The 19,145-nt window shown below is 47.1% G+C and overlaps 1 protein-coding gene across 1 annotated transcript; it reads right to left on the bottom strand.

The window, feature by feature from the left end:
- Window positions 1-356: 356 nt before the first annotated feature.
- Window positions 357-18,689, bottom strand: Zbtb43 (zinc finger and BTB domain containing 43). The gene is made up of 3 exons (XM_040735606.1): window positions 18,565-18,689; window positions 15,559-15,679; window positions 357-5,256 (listed from the first exon to the last, which is right to left on the bottom strand). The coding sequence occupies exon 3, from the start codon at window positions 5,231-5,233 to the stop codon at window positions 3,827-3,829; it is 1,407 nt and encodes a 468-aa protein (XP_040591540.1). The 5' UTR covers window positions 5,234-5,256; window positions 15,559-15,679; window positions 18,565-18,689; the 3' UTR covers window positions 357-3,826.
- Window positions 18,690-19,145: the final 456 nt, after the last annotated feature.

The raw sequence follows: 19,145 nt of genomic DNA, 5'->3' as shown, positions 1-19,145 counted from the left end.
TTAGCTTCTTCAATGGCTCCTGACCAGAGGCCAGTCAGACTCTTCCCAGGGGCAGGTACCCATTACTGCAACTGGTCTATTGATCTTGATATCAGACTATGTGGTCTTCTTACTTATCAAAAGGAGATGACACAACTTTTTTTTCCGAGACAGGGTTTCTCTGTGGCTTTGGAGGCTGTCCTAGAACTCCCTCTTGTAGACCAGGCTGGTCTCGAACTCACAGAGATCCGCCTGCCTCTGCCTCCCGAGTGCTGGGATTAAAGGTGTGCGCCACCACTGCCCAGTGAGATGACACAACTTTAATCTTAGGCTAAAAAGCCAGAACCAAAACACGAGAAAAACAAAACACAACTTTGTACAAAATGGACAGGTAACATTTATTAAAACGTGTCATACAAAAGGGCATGGTCTCTTCTATAAGAAGAAAATATTAAACAGTAACATTCAATTAAAACCACGCTGTACACCGAAGACAGCAATTCTAGAAAGAACTAACTTCTGCAACACAGGCAGTTCACAAGTATCCATGATATGCACCTAATGACAATCTGTTTATCATCCCATGGTTCTGAGGCCTAAGAGTCACCTGACTTGCATAAATAAAGTCATTTTCTGGAAGAAACATTGGGAACCACATAAAAGGAGGCTGCAGTCACTGACATGACATAGGCTTCAAGCAACACTTAAAAAGAAAAACAAAAATCACATTTGCAAAGGTGTTCCAGCATGTTCCCACAGGGCATGATCAGTAGAGATCTGCAATTACAAACTAGTACCTTTAAATACGTAAATACCAGAGACAAAAAAAAAAAGAAAGAAACCCAAAGCAAACCTGGACTCACTGGATAGTTAGTCACCACTCAGAGCAACCTAAATCACAGGAGGCCAAGGGCAACCCTGCCCCCATCCCAAAGTATCAAGAGTTTAGGAAGCACTACCTCATCTGTGGGACAGGCAAAGCTTTTCCACGACCTCGGGGACCCAGCTGCAGCAGCCTTTGCTCCTCACCCTCCCTTCCATAGCCGTTCAGGACGTGCCACCTGTGGCATGCGGGCATCCCCAGCAGCTACAGGCCTGCCCAGGGTCAGAGTAGTTCAGTGAAGGCCCCCCGAAATGGAGGGAATCCTTTAGGGCAGGCTCCAAGGGACCTGGCCAGGGAAGGTGAGCTCAGAACAAGGGCCAAGCGGAGCCGGACCATGCAGCTCACTGACTTGTGCAAAGACCCAAGGCATGGTGCATGCAGATTGTGAACTGCAGCCAGTGGGGCCTGGAAGCCATTTCCTCTAAGGACCAGTCAAGGCTCAAAGTAGAGAAGGAACACCTGCTGGTTGATTAAGTCCCTGGACACTGGACAATGCTGGCCATAAGTATTCAAGCTCGTCTGGAAGGGTGGGGACTTCCTCAGGCAGTGAGGAAACCAGTACTATAGCAAAGCAGGGTGCCAGGAAGGCCCTCTGTTGGGAAAGGCAGGTCAGAAGTCTTGATTCAATGCCTAGAATCTGCTTACTCCTCTGCCTCCAAGGCCTAGGACACCCACCTGTTCCTGGGGTCTGCCACATTCCAGTTCAACAAAAGTTGTCACCATGCATGACAAGGGTACGGATTCAACACAACCCAAGGACCCGGATGTTGCCAGGGTGTTTTCTTTTTCCCTCAGAGTCTTCTCCATAAGGGTCTTAGTTCTCAGATGAATAGAGACTTCAATGGGAGACCGCTCAATACGCAGAAGGCAGTCGGTGAATAGGAGGTGGACAGGATGGGAGCAGCTTCTAACTACAGAATGGTTCAACTGCCTCAAGGTAGAAATAACTAGCTTCATCCTCACACATTTTAAGGTCATCCCTAAATCCACTGACCTCTCCCGAGAGAAGACTAGGAGGCTCGTGTGACTATACAATCCTCTCCATGTGCTTCTGAGGTCCATACAGGACTGCTGCAAACTGGCAGACTTCCACACTGGGAGAGCATTTGAATGTGCCAAACCACTAGAAGGCATTATCTAGTTTCTAGGTGAAAACAAAACACTCTACATCTATACTTATAATAAAGTTTTAAATACAAAGTGCTCTTATATACCAAGATTGATACAGTGTTCATAAATAGATCCCTGTTTTGCAATCTTGATCCCAAGCATTTACTGGTGAGTCCCTATTTTCTTTCCCCTTCCCAAACAAAGGTCAAAGGTGAACTCTTGGTGTCAGAAGTCTTATGATCAGAAGCCCTTGCCAGAAATGTCAGAGAAAACAAACTTTACAAACAAAATTTCACCCCAAATCCAAGAAAAAGAATTTTTATTTTAAGGGAAAAAAGTTTCTACTTAGCAGTAACAGACTGTAAGTATATGGAAAGGCGACATAGGAGCAACACCCTGTCCTACTGTCTAGCTAGAGCTGACAATTTGACACAGCCTACAGTCATCTGAGAAGGAGCCTAAATCGAGGGACAGCTCAAATCAGACTGGCCCCTGGCCATGTCTGCGGCTGATATTCAAGTTCCTGCTGTGAGTCCCCCAGGATGAACTGTGACAGGGTAGTCTAAGCTGAATAAACCCTAGCCCCTGAGGTCAGAATGTTATCCCAGGGAAGAAAAGGAGACATACACCCACCCCAGGAAGAGCCTCAGGCCTGTCACGTGCTTATGCTTAAAAGCTTTCTGAATACAAGCCTTCTTTCCAACACTGCAGGCCTTGAAGGGCGGGTGGCTTCCTTCCCTTAGTGGGTGTGAACTACTGGGCCTTGTGAATGTGCTCTGTGCAGCTTTCTCTGCGACTGAGGAACAGGAATTGGTAGATTTCACACTTTGAACTCACACTCCGGGTCTCAAAGAGCTGACAGCACTGCTCAATGTCTCTCTAAAACAGCATTCCCCACACTGGTGTATTTGAGACCTTTCGCAAGTATAGCCTTTTGTTTTTATAAGTTACTTACTGCCTCAGCTGAGTATGGGAGTATCCCACTCACAGGCAACGCTTAGCCATGCATTCTGGCTAGGTCCCATGAGCTGTGGTCCCTGGCTGACCCTTGTTGGGAAGCACCATGATCTAAGGCAGTAGGGCCACAAGACACTACCAGTACTGTGAGGAGGCACTGCAGGTTCAATGTCTAGTCTAGATGTTACCATTAAATGAGGGAAGCTTAGGCTAACAGATCAACTAGAAACACCTACCTTTGGCACCCACACACTTTAAAGGAGACAATGGTTCAAACCCAATTAAAACTAAACACAAGCCCGCGCTTTGTCAAGAGTCTGGAGCACTCTAACAGGAGCCTAGTCATCTGTTTTGGACTCAGGTCTATGGAACATTGTCACAGTTTCAGCTAGAACTTTAGAAAGCATGAAACCAGACATGGAAGAGCTCCGTTCACATTTCAGCCCAGGAGTCTGGGCTGCTGTAGCCTTGAGGGGAGTAGCATCCAGTGACGGCTACCAAAGCAATACCCCAGAAGCCCTGCCACCAGGGGAAAAGAAAATGCGACATGACCTCAGGGCACTGAGTGACAGACAACCGCCACCACCTGAGCGAACTGGTGGGTTAGTCGGCCACCAACTCCACTGCACAGTCACTGCTGGCTGTAAGGGCTATCTTGCCAGTTGGGCACTGGGTGAACTTATCCTCATCATCCATTCTAGGCCAGAACTAGAACATACAAATTTGAGGAATTAAATTTTTTAATTGGCCTACTTAGAGCTGGTCTTTCAGAAATATCTTCCTTTTTTTTCTTAAGCTTCTCTCATAATAGCAAGTGGCACGCATCATCTGTGCCCAGATTTGCATTAATTACCATAGTTTATTTTTGTGCATGCCACTCAAGGCCAGACCCTATTTTTAGTTAGCCTCAGTTGTATTCTGCTCAGCCTTTGCAGCTTCATAAGACTTGGTACAAGAAGTCACATGCCTGTGGAAACTGTCCCTCCACATAAATCTCTTTGCACAGATATTGCACTCATAGGGCTTGATGCCTGTATGAATTTTCATGTGGCCCACGAGATGGTGCTTCATTTTGAACTTCTTACCGCAGACACCACAGCCATAAGGGCGAAGACCGAGGTGCATGCTCATGTGTCGATCTCGCTGACTCTTGTGTGTGAAACTTTTCCCACACTGACAGGGATACAGCTTGTCAGTGGCGGAGAATCCTAAGTGGGACGCCTCTTCTTTTATCCCCGTCACCATTTCAATGTTCTCACTGTAGCCTGCTGTGAGGGCAGCCTCCTGTCTGTGCCCAATTAGATTCCCATCCAACCTTTCTCCAGAAAACTCTTCCATGGAGGAGCCATAGAAGTCCACCTGCTCGTCATAGCTGCTCTCCTCTGCCTGCTCATCGAACCCTGCCTCCACTTTCTTCTCCACAATCTGGAAGTCCTCATCCACTCCTGAAGGCTGGACCAAGTGCTCCGCCTGCATGCTGTTGACGGACTCAGTGACCTGGTGCTCGTCATAGGTCGCATGGACATCCATGCCCTCACACGTCTGTTCCAGGCGCTCAGGCTTCACATGGATCCAGCGCTTGTGTGCCATTATGCTGGGTTTGCTGTACAGAGGCCGGGTGTAGTGGAACTCAGCGCTGTCACTGGCCCCCTCCTCCCCGTCCTGGCTGGCCATCTCTGTGCTCAGCCGGTCGTGCTCTGTGGACGAGTTACTGGGCAAGTACTCGTGCTCAGCGAGCTGAGACGACAGCTCGTCTTTGGTGCTCTCCTCTTCATTCTCGCCATCCCTCAGGTCCTGTGCTTTGGGGAAGTCAGTGTGCTGATTTCCGGAACCCAGTTCAAAGCTCTCCACAAGGCCGTTGTAGTTACTGCTACTGGGAGACTGGTGGTCACTGCCGTGATTCAGCTTCTGACATAGAACCGTGGGGTTCCCCTCTAGAACCTCAGTGCATTTGTCCACCACATGCCACATCTGGAGGAAACTGGCTGCTGTTAAGTAACTAACAATTTCTGGAGCAGGCATCACAAGGCGTCCTGTGTAGCTAGACAGGAGAATGTTCTCAAATACTCTTGGGTTCATCACATCAGGCAAAACAATTCTCCTACTGTTTTTCAGGAGTACTTGGTCACAAAAGTAGGGTGAACTGGCAGCAAGAACAGCTTTGTGTGCCCGGAAAATGTGGCCTTGGACAACAATGGAGACATCACATAACTGTCCTTGTTGGCGCTGCTGGTTTAGTTTCTGCAGAATGGTGCTGGAAAAATCTGGAAACTCTACTCGAAAAGAGTTTGTTCCAGGCTCCATTTCATCACCAATCTTGTTTAGTGCTGCAAGAGAAAGAAAAGTTAACGCTAACTCCATCCTCAAAGCAGCCCAGCACACCAAGACAGGTCCCGAGTTCCATCAAGCTCTCTAGCCGCTGGGCACTCATCCACTGAAGCCCGTCCCCCCGAGACAGGCTGAACACTGTGAGGATTCTTCCAGCATATAAACCCCTAAGCAAAACAATGTAACTATTTCTAACAAAAACAAACATGATTCTTATCAAAATAAGGGGGGGAGACAACAGGAACATGGGAAGGACCAGGGGAGAAACAAAAAGACCATGGGGGGGAGTGTTGGAGTATAGCTGGGGGTGGGGGTGGGGAAGATACATGTCTGTAGTGAGCTATGGGCTAAGTGAGAGACTTCGGCTCAACACACAGGTGAGTGACCAAAGAAGACAGTCCACGTCAGCTGCTGACTTCCATGTGCACACCACACACAAATGAACAGACATGCATGTACATATGCATACCCTTCCTCCACAGACACACAGAAAACACAGCAGTTTTCACTGCCTTGTGTCTCTTTGCTCTAATACTTCACTCTTTGTTAAAATTTAATTTATATGATTACTCTATAATGTGTGTGGGGAGGGGTCTTATGTGTATGTGTGCATGAAGACCAGGTCAACATTAGCCTATTTCTTTCTTTCTTTTTTTTTTTTTTTTTTTGGTTTTATGAGACAGGGTTTCTCTGTATTGTTTTGGAGGCTGTCGGTCCAGCCCATCCTCGAACTCACAGAGATCCACCTGCCTCTGCCTCCGGAGTGCTGGGATTAAAGGCGTGTGCCACCACTGCCCGGCCAACATTAGTCTATTTCTGAAGGGACTCCATTTTGTGAATTTAGGACAAACGCAGGCTGGCTGGCCACCCCAACTGCAAAGATCACCTGTCTTCTTCCCCAGTGCTGGGATTACAAGCAAGTACCACCAATCCCTGCTTTTTATTTAGGTGCTGGGTTTGAACTTGGGTCCTCATGTTTGCTGGGCAGTTTACCAACTGAGCCATTTATTAAAATAGTTCTTAAAAATCTTCCTAATAACCCTTGGGTCAGCCTTCTATTCCTCAGAAATCATTCTTGAGATGGCAAGTGAAGAAACTGAGGTGTTCTTAATAATCACTCTGCATATCAGATGGGTGGTGGTGCATGTCTTTAATCCCAACACTTGGGAGGCACAGGCAGATGGATTTCTGTGAGTTCAAGGCCAGCCTGGTCTATAGTCAGGACTGTTACAAAGAAACCCTGTCTCAAAAACAAGCAAAATAATTACTCTGTGTCATGTGGTAGTTTTTGCTTTATTGTTTTGAGACAAGGTGGCCTGGAACTCACAGAGATCAGCCTGCCCCTCTAGTGCTAAAATTAAAGGCTTGTGCCACCATTGTCCAGCTCCTGCCTCTACCTCTTGAGTGATGGTACTAAAGGTGTATACCACCACATCCGGCTCTTCCCCCAGAGCTGGCTTTGTGCTAGGTGAGTGGGCTGTCACTGAGCTCCAGGTCAGTCCCCCACTCCTAAGTATTTGGCAAATGCAGGGCTCAATGTTCTTAAGTTCAGCTATTTTAAGCAACTTTCCTAAAGTTAAAAGCTTGTTCTAACTAAGTAGAAAGCTGAATCGAGGTCAGTGTTTTTTCCCATAGGCTTTTCATGGCACCCTGACTCCTCCAAGGAAACCAGAATGCTGGACGAGTCATTAATAGTTTTTAGATAAGACAGTGTTTTTTTTGAACAAGGCATTAATTTATGGTTTTATACATCCTAAAACACTTTATAATAACAAAATGAAAACAGAGCATAAAATAAACTGTTTAGGTATGATATTCTAAGGTTTTTTTTTCTTTTTCAAGACAGGGTTTCTCTGTGTAACCCTGACTATCCTCTGTAGACCAGGCCAGTCTCTGCTACCACTGCCCAGCAGGTGTCCTAGTTTGTGAAGGAAATGCAGACTTTGCATTTGCATGGCCGATGAGGGTGTCTATGTAAATCCCAAGTGGGAGAGTCTGGTCTGAGGGCATCTGGGTGGAGAGCCTCTAGGTATTTTTCCCCAAAGTAGAATTTTGGTTTGAAAAGGAGGTGGACAGTGCTAGACTAGAAATCAGGAGTGGACTATTACAATTGCTGTGTCGTGAATGAGGAATTGCTGTTTGCAGACAGACTCCCCTCAAGATCAGTTCTGGACTCCCACCTCCCCGACAACACACGGGACTTTTTGTGACAGGGCAGTCACTGCTGCCCTCTTCTTAAGGATTAAAATGCCACAAATAAGGTAGAGGTATCAGGGCTTAGTTGAGGCTCATTAAGGAAAAGTTACTATTTCTTTTTTTCCCCCCAAAAAAGTTTCTTTCTCTGTAGCTTTGGAACCTGTCTTAGAACTGGCTCTGAAGACTAGGTTGGCCTCGAACTCAGAGATCCACCTGCCTCTGTCTCCCGAGTGCTGGGATTAAAGGCGTGCGCCACCACCGGCTGGCAACATTACCATTCTTTTTTTTTTTTTTTTTTTTTTTTTTTTTTTTTGGTTTTTTGAGACAGGGTTTCTCTGTGGCTTTGGAGGGTGTCCTGGAACTCGCTCTGTAGACCAGGCTGGCCTCGAACTCACAGAGATCCGCCTGCCTCTGCCTCCCGAGTGCTGGGATTAAAGGCATGCGCCACCAACGCCCGGCCAACATTACCATTCTTACACAGGGTTTATAATCTGTTATAGAGAACAAATATGTCCTGGCCACCAGTGGAGACAAGACATCCTAAACATTACACACTACTGTCCGCTCCTTTAACAGTCAATCCAACTGGGCTTGCCAGACCACCCCTCGGGAAAGCTGACCCACTTTAAGGAGACAGGGAGGAGTAATTATCCCCATACTGACATAATATAAAGGCTACAAACTCCTCTCAATGCGCCACAGCTTGCAGAATTTCAAACAGCCTGCCTATTCCCTATCGTCCGGTCTCTTACCACCAGGGTCTCCCACATCCAGGGAGCATAGCGTGCTGCCCTGCTCCTGAGCTTTCCTGTCTTTCCTCAAGGCCCCTCACTTCACACAGCCCCTGCTGACCTCCACTGCAGAGCCTGTCAGCCATCTTCACCTTTCCCTCATTCACCCTATCCTCCCAGTAGGCGCCAAGACCCAGTCTGCCTGCCCTGCTCTTCCTCTCTAATAAAACGTTCCTCACGCTTCCTGGATTGTCTTAAATTAAATCTACAAACGACAGCAGTGTTGGTTGCACAACACTGCCTGTATTCACGTCTCTGAACTCACAGTCAATTAAAAGCTGGAAATAGGAGAACACCTATAAACTCAGCATGGAAACCAAGGTAGGACCACTTGAGTTTGAGGCCCACTTAGGTTACATAGTGAGACTGCCTCAGATAAACAGTTAATTGAAGATGACACTTCACCAAAGGGGAAAAAAATAACTAGAAAACATGCCATGCTTCTTTAGCTGTGTCAAGGTGGTAATTGTCTAGTCTTGGTCAGAGTGGATGTGGTCTTGCTCCATAATCTCTGAATTTCTAAACACACTCAGAAGTGGCTGTCTCTACTGGCTAAAACCCCAGCACTTGGAAGGCAGAGTGTAAGTAAGGATGCAGGTATTATGCTGGCCTGCCCTGTCACCTGACAGAATGCACTCAGGCAGTACCCTGGCCAGCCTATGGCTACTATGTGACTACAGTCTGCAAGCAGGTGCAAAAGTTTCCTTAAGACGCAAACCCTGCCCACCTCCCCTCTCTTTCTGCATCTCTGAGGAAGCAGACAGATCTCTATCTGTTCTGTCTCCCCCACCTCTCTCTCCCTTCCCCACTCCTTTCCCAATAAAATGTCCTTTCCATTAAGTTCTGCCTGAGGGCTAGTTTCTCCCCTACCATGGGCTCCGCCAACATCCCACCCTGGTGCAGTATTGTATCACAGAGGCAGGAAGACCAGACCTCTGAGTTCAAGGCCAGCATTGTACATAGTGAGTTCCAGGACAGCCAGGGTTACACAGAAAAATCCAGTTCCAAAAACCAATAAAAAAATAAAATAAAATAAAAAAGTTCCAAGATTACATAAAGGATCCTGCATGCAAAGTATAGGGAACATCAAAGACCATCAAGAAACATTACCATTCTTTTTTTGTTTGTTTTCAGAGACAAGAGTTTCTCTGTGTAGTCCTGGTTGTTCTCAAACTCACAGAGATCTGCCTGCTTTAAAGGTGTGCACCACCATCACAACCATGGCCTCGAGACGGGGTTTCTCTGTAGCTTTTAGAGCCTGTCCTGGCACTATAGACCAGGCTGGCCTCAAACTCACAGAGATCTGCCTGTCTCTGCCTCCTGAGTGCTGGGATTAAAGGCGGAGTGTGCCACCACCATCTGGCACCATTGCCATTCTTACATGAGGTTTATAATCTGTCAGAGGGAACAAACATGTTCAGCATGTCATTCAAGCAAAGGCTGAAAACACCGTAAGAGGAACCCAGGGTAGGGTAGCATATAGCCACAAGGTCCTATCACTTTTTAATTTGGAATCACCAGACATGGAGACAGATTCTCATTCTTCTCACATATCATGTTGGAAATAATCCAAGTGATATGAAAAACGTGCTGAATTCCAAGATCCTAGAGAATGGTGTAAGCTGTGAGCCGCAGGCTTTAAAATCAGAGCCAAATCAGATGTGGAGGAGCTCGCCTTGAATCCCAGCACTTGGGTGGCAAAGGCAGGCAGATTTCTGTGAGTTAGAGGTTAGCCTGATCTACAGAGAGCCAGGACAGGCTTCAAAAGCTACACAGAGAAACCCTGTCTTGAGGAGAGGGAGGGAGATATGCTGCCCTGACCAGCAACCCCACTTCCTGCTCTAAGCAGCCTTGGCAGTAGCACCAGTCTCCAGAAAACACTGCCTCATCCTCCTGTCTAGGCTGGGTGTCCTAGTCAGTCTTTTTTTTTTTTTTTTTAGTTTTATTTGCAACAGTGGGACATATGAACTGTGGCCCCACATTTGTAGTCACTAGGCTAATCCAAGCTCCCATTATTTTTCAGACAATGGGGTTACATGAGTTATAACCACACATTTGTAGTCACTAGGTTAAGTCAAGACCCCATCATTACTTTTTAAAAAGATTTTATTTATTTATTACGAATACAACATCCTGCCTCCATGTAAGTCTGCACACCAGGAGAGGGCACCAGATCTCATTACAGATGGCGGATGGCTGTGAGCCACCATGTGGTTGCTGGGAATTGAACTCAGGACCTCTAGAAGAACAGTCAGTGCTCTTAACCGCTGAGCCATCTCTCCAGCCCCCCTAGTCAGTCTTAACTGTCCATACAACCTAGAGTCACCTGAGAAGAAAGTCTTGACAGGAAATACCTGAATCATATTGGCCTGTGGCCATGTGTGTGGAGAAGTGCCTCAATTATTGTTGGAAGGCCCAGCCTACTATAGGTGGCCCCATCCCTAGGCGGGAAGCCTTGGGCTGTATATGCAACTAGCAGAACATAAGTCTGATTGAGTGAACCAGTAAGCAGTTTTCCATGCTTCCTGCCCGGATTTCCCTTCACAATTAAGAGTATGACCTAGTAGTGTAAGCTGAATAAACCCCTTCCTCCTAAGTTGCATTTAGACAGAGTTTTATTTATCACAGCAACAGAATGAAATCACAACACTGGGTTTCAGCATTAAACATGAGGATTGAGTGTCAGAGTAAGGCGTTTCAAGGTTAATGTGTCCACAGACTAATGCAGGAGGGAAGTCTAGAGTTGGGAAACAGTGAATGGGATTTACAGAGTCGGTGGGCAGGAATTACAATATACAATACTGTGGGTCTTAGGTGGGAATGAAAGGTTCAGGCATTACACTGACCTGCCCTGTTACCTGGCAGAATGCACTCAGGCAACACTCTGGCCAGCCCAGAGTTCAGACAAGCAGGTGCAAAGGACCCCTCTTTAATGGACAGACCCCTGCCCACTTACGCTCTCATCATCTCTTCTCTATCATGTCTGTCCCCTCCTTTCAGTCTCGCTATAATAAACTATGATTAATATGCTCTCCATGGCTTGTGCTCTGCCTATCGTGCTGGTCCTGGTTCCCAAATTAACAAGAGGTACCATCAAGAAAATAGCGCACACATAATAGGAGACTGTATTTGCATACAACTATGAATAACCTATACTGAGTGTATACAAAGCCTACATTCAGTAGTAAACAACCCAAAAGAAAAGAATGGACAAAAGATTCCAGAAGGCATTTCTCCAAAGACAAATGCCCTCATGAATAAAGCTCAGCACAGCAGAGCAGCACCATGGGGGCTAGGATGCAGCTCAGGCGAGAATGCCTGTCTGCCACGTTCATCTTCCCCAGCCCCTAAAACAACCAAAGCTACAAGGAACCCGCTTCTCAACCACTAAGACAGCACGGAAAATAAGACGTTAACCATTGTCAGTACGTCCCACGGAGACTAGAACATACTTGCTGGTAGGCATGGAAATGGTTTAAAAGCTGCAGAAAGGAGGTTGGGAGTTTCTCAAACAGTTCTACTTTTGAGCATAAGCTCAACAGATAGAACACATGATGCCCCTATCAAAGCTCATGCATGGGCTATAGCAGCATTATTAAGTAATAAAAGTGTGTATCAAGCAATGACTGCATAAAACACAGCACATCCATCTAAAAGATATCTGGCAGTAAGAAAGAACAAGGTGTCAAGATGGGAGGGCTCAGAGACAGCCGGGAATGGGAAGTGGCTGACCCAGTAGGCCAGGAAGCACTGGGGTTGATACTCAGCATCATAAAGAACAAGAGAAAGGGGGAGGAAGGGGTTAGGGGAGGAGAGGCAGGATATGGAAAGAGAAAGGAAGGAGACAGCAGGAAGAGAGTGAGAATTTAGGAGGGAGGGAAGAGCTAGACACAAAGGAACATATTTTCATCATTTCATTATAAAAAGACACATTCAAAACAAAGTTAGAAAGTGGATTAGTGACTGTCAGAAGCTAGAGACAGAGAAAGGCCAAGTTGGACTTTGGTGGAATCGTACTTTACTCTGTCATGTCCTTGGTGACCTATCTGGGATGAATAAACATTTGTTTGCATCTCCCTAGGAAAAGTTAATGCAACACTGGGTAAGTAGGAAAATGTCATCTTTAATAGAACAGGAGCTCTTTATTAATGTGTACAAACAAGTACATGTATAAAGATGAACACAAACAATTGTCTCACAGTATCTGTGGGGGTTGGTTCTAGTACTACCCCTCAAATATGAAAACTGTGGATGCGCAATCATCTGAAGAAAATGGTTGAATATTTACAATGCCACCTACTCATGTCTTCAAGAATATTTTACGATTTAAGATCACTCAGATGAGTGGCAGTGGTGATGGCACACACGTTTAATCCCAGAACTCAGGAGGCAGAGGCAGGTGGATCTCTGTCAGTTCTTCGGGGCCAGTCTGGTCTACAGAGTGAGTTCCAGGACAGCTAGGGTTGTTATTACAGAGAAACCCTGTGTCAAAAAACAAACAAACAAAAAAAACCAGACCACCCATATCCCTGACATGCCATGTGGACAGTGTCAGACTACACCGCTTAGGGGAGGGCAAGAACATCTACACACAAGCAATACAATTGAAACCTTTAATAAGTTTTCTTCCGAGCCGGGTGTTGGTGGCGTGCACCTTTAATCCCAGCACTCGGGAGGCAGAGGCAGGCGGATCTCTGTGAGTTCGAGGCCAGCCTGGTCTACAGAGCGAGTTCCAGGACAGCCTCCAAAGCCACAGAGAAACCCTGTCTCGAACCCTCCCCCCCAAAAAAGTTTTCTTCCTTCCATTTTTTTGAGATAGGGTTTCTCTGTGTATCCCTGGTCATCCTGGAACTCCCTCTGTAGACCAGCCCGGCCTCAAACTCAGAAATCTACCTGCCTCTGCCTCCTGAGTGCTGGGATTAAAGGGATGAGCCACCACCGACCAACAATTTAATTGTATTTTTTAAAAAGGATTTATGTATTTATTACGTATACAGTGTTCTGCCTACATACCAGAAGAGGGCACCAGATTGATTTGTAGATGGTTGTGAGCCACCACGTGGTTGCTAGGAACTGAACTGAGTCAGTGCTCTTACCCTCTGAGCCATCTCTCCAGCCCCTTAATTGTATTTTAACTATGTGCAGGTTTATGCATGTGAGTACAGGTGCTTTTAGAGGCCAGAAATTAGTATTTGATCCCAGGAACTGGAGTAACAAACAGGAAGCTGGGAGCTACCTAATGTGGGAACTGAATTCTTCTCTACAAGAGAAGTATGTGTTCTTAATCACCGAACCACCTTTCCAGCCCTTCCTAAATATTTCCCATCTATGAAGGGTTGACTCCACAGACATGGAGGCTCTGCGCACAGCACCTCACATTCTCCCCCTCATTTGATAGTCACTGTGACAAGCCCAAGAGAACAACCTATTTGCCCAAGCTTGTTTATTGGGGAGTGGTGAGATTTAAACCCAAAAGCACTTATTCAGGCCAATCAGAGTCTGAGAGTCTGGTGCAGTAGATCATGAAAGAAGGTGAACATAAGCATATTTCACATACAAAGAACCTAAATAATCCTTGTTTTGAAACAAGCCTTCATTAAATTGCTCAGACTAGCTTCAGACTTGGGGCAATCCTGCCTATAGCCCCCTTGAGTGATGGGTTTATAAGCATGTGCCACCACACCAGCTCTAAGTAATCCATAATTTAGATTATGAGGAATTCATTAATAAACTCAAGCATTTGTCAACCTCAGAATTAAACTAGCAATTTTGTATGTCAAACTTGTACATAATTTAAAAACTCTAATAGCAATGGTTCTTCTAAAACAATTTATACCAATCCCAGCTTATTCCTTTCATCATTCATGGAAGCTCTATGGCTTTGTTTGTTTTTTTTTTTTTTTTGAGACAGGGTGTCTCTGTATAGCCTTGGAACTCACTCTGTAGACTAGGCTGGCCTGAACTCAAAAGCTCTACCTGTCTTTGGGGTACTGGTTTTAAGGGTATTTTTAAGGGTATGTGCCACTACTGCTTGCCTGTTTAATGGCTTTGTAAAGCAGATTAGGGCTGGTGATAGGGCTCAGTGGGTAATAGGGCCAGCTGCCAAGCCTAAGATCTGAGTTCAATCTCCAGGATCCTCATGGTGGGAGAACAGGCTTTTCCAAGTTATCCTCTGACCTCCACATGTTGCAGGCATAGGTCCACACACATACAAAGTAAATAAAAAAAGTAATAAAAGCCGGGCGTTGGTGGCGCACGCCTTTAATCCCAGCACTTGGGAGGCAGAGGCAGGCGGATCTCTGAGTTCGAGGCCAGGCTGGACCGAGAGCCTCCAAAACAATACAGAGAAACCCTGTTTCGTAAAATCAAAAAAACAAAACCAAAAAAAGCAGAAGGTAAAGGGCCTTCTATTGAAGACTCCCTGAAGTAGACTGCCGCTATCATCCCTCCCATGCTGATGAGCTGAGCAGTAGCCACTATTTATTCTCCAGCTGAGAAAACTGTGTATCAAATCCTAAACACTATTTTAACAGAGATTCAACACCCTGAAAGCACAGAAACAGCACAAACAGGGAGGCAGGCCTACCAGCGCCTATACCGAAGCCCTCCAGGGATGTCTTTAATCAGAGCATATGGTAATTTGCATGCTCACTGTAGAAGGCACATTTAAGCACAGTAAATGTTGCTTTAGGAAACTTAAAGTCTGGCACAAGTGTAGAAAAATACCAACACCCAATCCTTACCCAAAATCTTCCTGTTAGTGAAATGCTTTGCATCTACAAATTGTAGCCTGTAAACCTGGGCTCTGCAGTGAGCCCTTCACAGCATACTATGTTCAGAGAATAAAGGGAAGCTCATAAAGTCACATGACAAGACCTCCTCAGGCCACACTGCTCAGCAGGTGGCAGGCCTCACAAGTTTTTCTAAGTAAAAAATGATCATTTGGTAGTAATTTCTCTTGAAACTAAGGGCCTTATTAATGGGAAGTACTCTAGTGACTAGTCTTAAAATGTGTAGTGTTTCGTCTTCAGAGAAACCATCTGACAAGGAGTTGAGAGACAGCACTGCTACTTTTCAAAGGGCTCAGGTTTGGTTCCCAGCACACACATGCCAACCCTTTAAGCATCTCCAGTCCAAGGGGACCTGATGCCCTCTTCTGGCCTCTGTGAGCACTAGGCACACATGAAGGCAAAACATCCACACATACATAAATAATAATTTTAAAAAATTGACAAACTACATTGTTTTTGCTGATAGAAAATTATTACAATAAGTAGTCTTAAAAATTATGTTACTAGTACATTTATAGCTTACCCAGTGCAAAGCTGTATTTCTGGTGATAATGTTCCTTATGCCATGGCCATCAAAGAACAGTCTGAATTGTTCAGAGGAAATGCATTTCTCAATTTTGCTTTAAGTTGAATCAAACTGATTTCTGAAAGCAAAAAATCACACAGAAAATTGAAGATGCTCAGTTTGAGTTTGTTCAGTGGTTAAGAATTCCTGATGCTCTAGCCTGTCCTGGAACTCGCTCTTGTAGACCAGGCTGGCCTTGAACTCACAGAGAACCGCCTGCCTCTGCCTCCTGAGTGTTGGGATTAAAGGCGTGCGCCACCACTGTCTGGCTCCTATCTCTTAAATTAAAACACACAGGGACCCTCATTCTGCCACATGGGCTGGCCCACGCTCTCATCAGCCCCTGCCATACCGATGCCTGCGTTTATCTATGGCGTTAATCTGTCTTCTAGAGCACTTATTAATCTGCCCAGGAAACCCGAGGAGGCTCCACTGAAAAGGGTTTCTCTCTGGGGTCCCTCCCCCTTGTTATTGCTTTCTCTCTATCTTACTGCATTTTACACTGAGGGATTTTTCTGGTTTTCTAGGCGCTCCATCCATTTGTTGCCCTTCCCAGAAAACTCAATCATGGGTCAGAGTGGTCTTCCAGGCTTGGGTCAGGCTCTACTGCCTTTAAAGAGCCTAACTTTTCTTGGTTTACTGCTAGTGACACGTGGTGTCACACCTCTGGAAAGAAGTTCTTCTGCTAGAAAACTCAAGTCTGTAAGATCACAAGACCCATGCTGAGGGTTTGGGTGACCTAACTGGTCAGATAAACAGCCCGATAGAAGCGCCTATTTCTTTTTCTTTCTTTCTTTCTTTCTTTCTTTTTTTTTTTTTGGTTTTTAAAGGCAGAGTTTCTCTGTGGCTTTGGAGACTGCCCCGGAACTAGCTCTTGTAGACCAGGCTGGTCTCCAACTCAAAGATCCGCCTGCCTCTGCCTCCCGAGTGTTCGACACCACCTCCTGGCGCACCCATTTCTTTATCATTTAGAACTTTAGCTCATGTGTGGCAGTCCTCGCAGGAATCAAACTCTTGGGCACTGGAAGCAGGAGGATCAGGAGTTCAAGGTTATCACACTGGGAGCTTCAGGCTACTCTGGGATACAGACACTATATATTTGCAAGTTTGTTTTGAGACAGGGTTTCTCTATGCAGCTCTGGTTATTCTAGAACTCCTGTAGACACACTGGCCTAGGAACTGTTGAGTTCCAGTACTCAGGAGGCAGAGTCCAGCCTTCCAGGACAGCCAGGGCCAGAGAAACCCTGTCTTGGAAAACTAAAACCCAACAAAATAAAACAACACAAAAACCCCAAAAACAAAAACTTGAAAAATGAATTTAAAGGCAGGCAACATTTACAAAACAGGAAACAAATAGACAAGCAAAAAACCAAAGGCCTGTGAAGAAATAACAGATCATTTTCTACTCTAATAAAGGGGAACTTTTCCAGCTTTGCAAATTCTCTGCGTGCCAAAGGCAGAGTGTTTCTCAAGTTGCCACTAGGGCAAATGTCTGCATTGATTCCAAAGGGGCAAGGAGTGGGAAACTGCTGTCATTCCATTTAAAGCCTTCAGGGCCGACTCCTTTTGTAAGCTTTCAGCTGAACCTGCTGCTATTAAGAGCTTGCATCAATACAAGGGATTCAACTAAAATGTTCCAAACCAAGTTTCTAAATTGCACTCTGGACATGCTTAAAAGAGCTTCAGAAGTCTCCAGAGTACCGGCTGCTGTGTGGATACAGTATAAACAGCACAAAACTTAGCACTGCTACTTTGTGTAATGTTATGCTCACATTACATCACTCACAGTTGTGCCCAATCCATTTCTAGAATGTTCTTACGATCTCCTAAACCCCTGTGTACACCGAAAGCGGTATCTGACTCTAGCACTTGATAAATTGTTTTATGTCCTGTCTATTCCTGACACTCGAGTCCAAAAGTTTTAAACGGTATTTGTCCCTATGCCTCACTTCGTTCCGACAGTACTTTGGAAGCATGCAGGGAGTGAATTCCTATGAGGTTTCTAAATTCTTCCCTACAATGCCCCTAAAAATTCTGCTTCAGTGTTAAGGATCTCAAGGGCAGATGTCAACCTGGTCGTTCCTGAGCCTGTAGACATGCTGGCCTGGGGCAGTGTCTGACAGCCCCGGAGGCCATCTGGGGTTCCTGGAAAGAGCAAGTAACTGTGGAGAGCTGTGTAGACCACAGGGAAGAGAAGTTCAGGATTCACTAGCTGCCTAAACCCTGAGATGGGCCTTCAGTGTTGAGGGCCAGGAGCTCCCGACACTTTGTGCGGTCGGGCGACTGAGAATGTCGCCCAGGCGGGCGAGTTTCACGGGGTCATGAGTCACCTTCCATGGCTCAGAGGTCCAGGCAGGGCCCGCCCTGCCTAAACAAACCCGGTTGGGAGGGAGAGAAACAAGAACACAACACTGGCAGAGAGAGAAAAACACACAAATGGCCTAGAAGCCAGCGTGACATCCGGGCCTTAACCAGAGGAGGGGTACAAGCGGAGTCAAGAAACCCTGAAGCAAGGTGAACGGAGGCGAAGACAAGGTCCCTGGACCGCGAGCTCCAGAGACACGGAGCGGAGAGAAACTCCAGCTGACCAGAGGCCAGGTTGGGGACAGAAGCAAGTGACAAGGGAGTGACAAAGAGACGCAAACTCAGAGCGGCGAGGTCCTGCCTCACGGCGTCGGCTCGCGCGTGGGTGGCTCGACCCTGAGGTCGCCGCGCGGGCGGATCCTCCGAGTGCTCCGGCCCGCCGTGCACCTGCCGCGGGGTGACCTTGGGGACAGAAAGTCTCCCGGTGGCGCTGGAGGCTTCAGGACTCCGAGCCGGGGCGCCGGGGGCCGCGGAGTCGCCCGCGCCGTCCCCGCATCGCGGCCACCGGGGAGAGCTCTCGGTGAGCACCCGCGTCCCGGACGCCCGTGACCCCGACCATGACCTCCCGCGCCGCCGCCGGCCTCCCCAAGCCCGCCGTACCTGCCGGCGGCTCCGCGCTCGCAGCTCCAGCCTACCGGAGCTTCCAGTCGCCCGCACTCAGGCCTGATTCTCCGCCGCCACCGCGGGGACAGCTTCCGCCGGAGTCTCCCGGCCCCCGGAAATGCCTCCCGACCCCGCCCCCCGAAACTGCCAGTGCTTCCGGAGGCGCGTCCGCGACGCTGTGGTGTGCGCATGCTCCAGGAGCCCTTTCGGGGGTGGGCCTTCAGGAGAGCACGCTCAAGGCGGCCAGAGCCTGCGCAATAGGATCCCGCGCTGGTCACGTGTAGGGAGGCGGTACCAGGTCTACAAGAGTGAGCTGATTTCGAGTTCGAAGCTTGTAGGTAGGAACTGCGAGCTAGTTGAGCGGGTAAAGGCGCTCGCCGCCAGGCCAGGTGGCCTGGGTTCTATCCTTGGAACACAGGTTGTCCGCCGACCTCCACAGGCACACTGTGTGACAGCTCACCCCACTCACGCCTACCAAAAAAAAAATAAGATTTCAGGTTGGCTTTGAAGTCATGTAGGTCGCGTTTGGCCTCAGATTCACTCCTGCCTGCACCTCCTGAGTACAGGGATTGCAAGGA

Source organism: Mesocricetus auratus, unplaced genomic scaffold (genome assembly GCF_017639785.1).
Source record: "Mesocricetus auratus isolate SY011 unplaced genomic scaffold, BCM_Maur_2.0 Super-Scaffold_100047, whole genome shotgun sequence".
Classification (NCBI taxonomy): Eukaryota; Metazoa; Chordata; class Mammalia; order Rodentia; family Cricetidae; genus Mesocricetus; species Mesocricetus auratus.
Note: the sequence above shows the minus strand (reverse complement) of the source record. Positions and strands in the feature narration are given on the sequence as shown.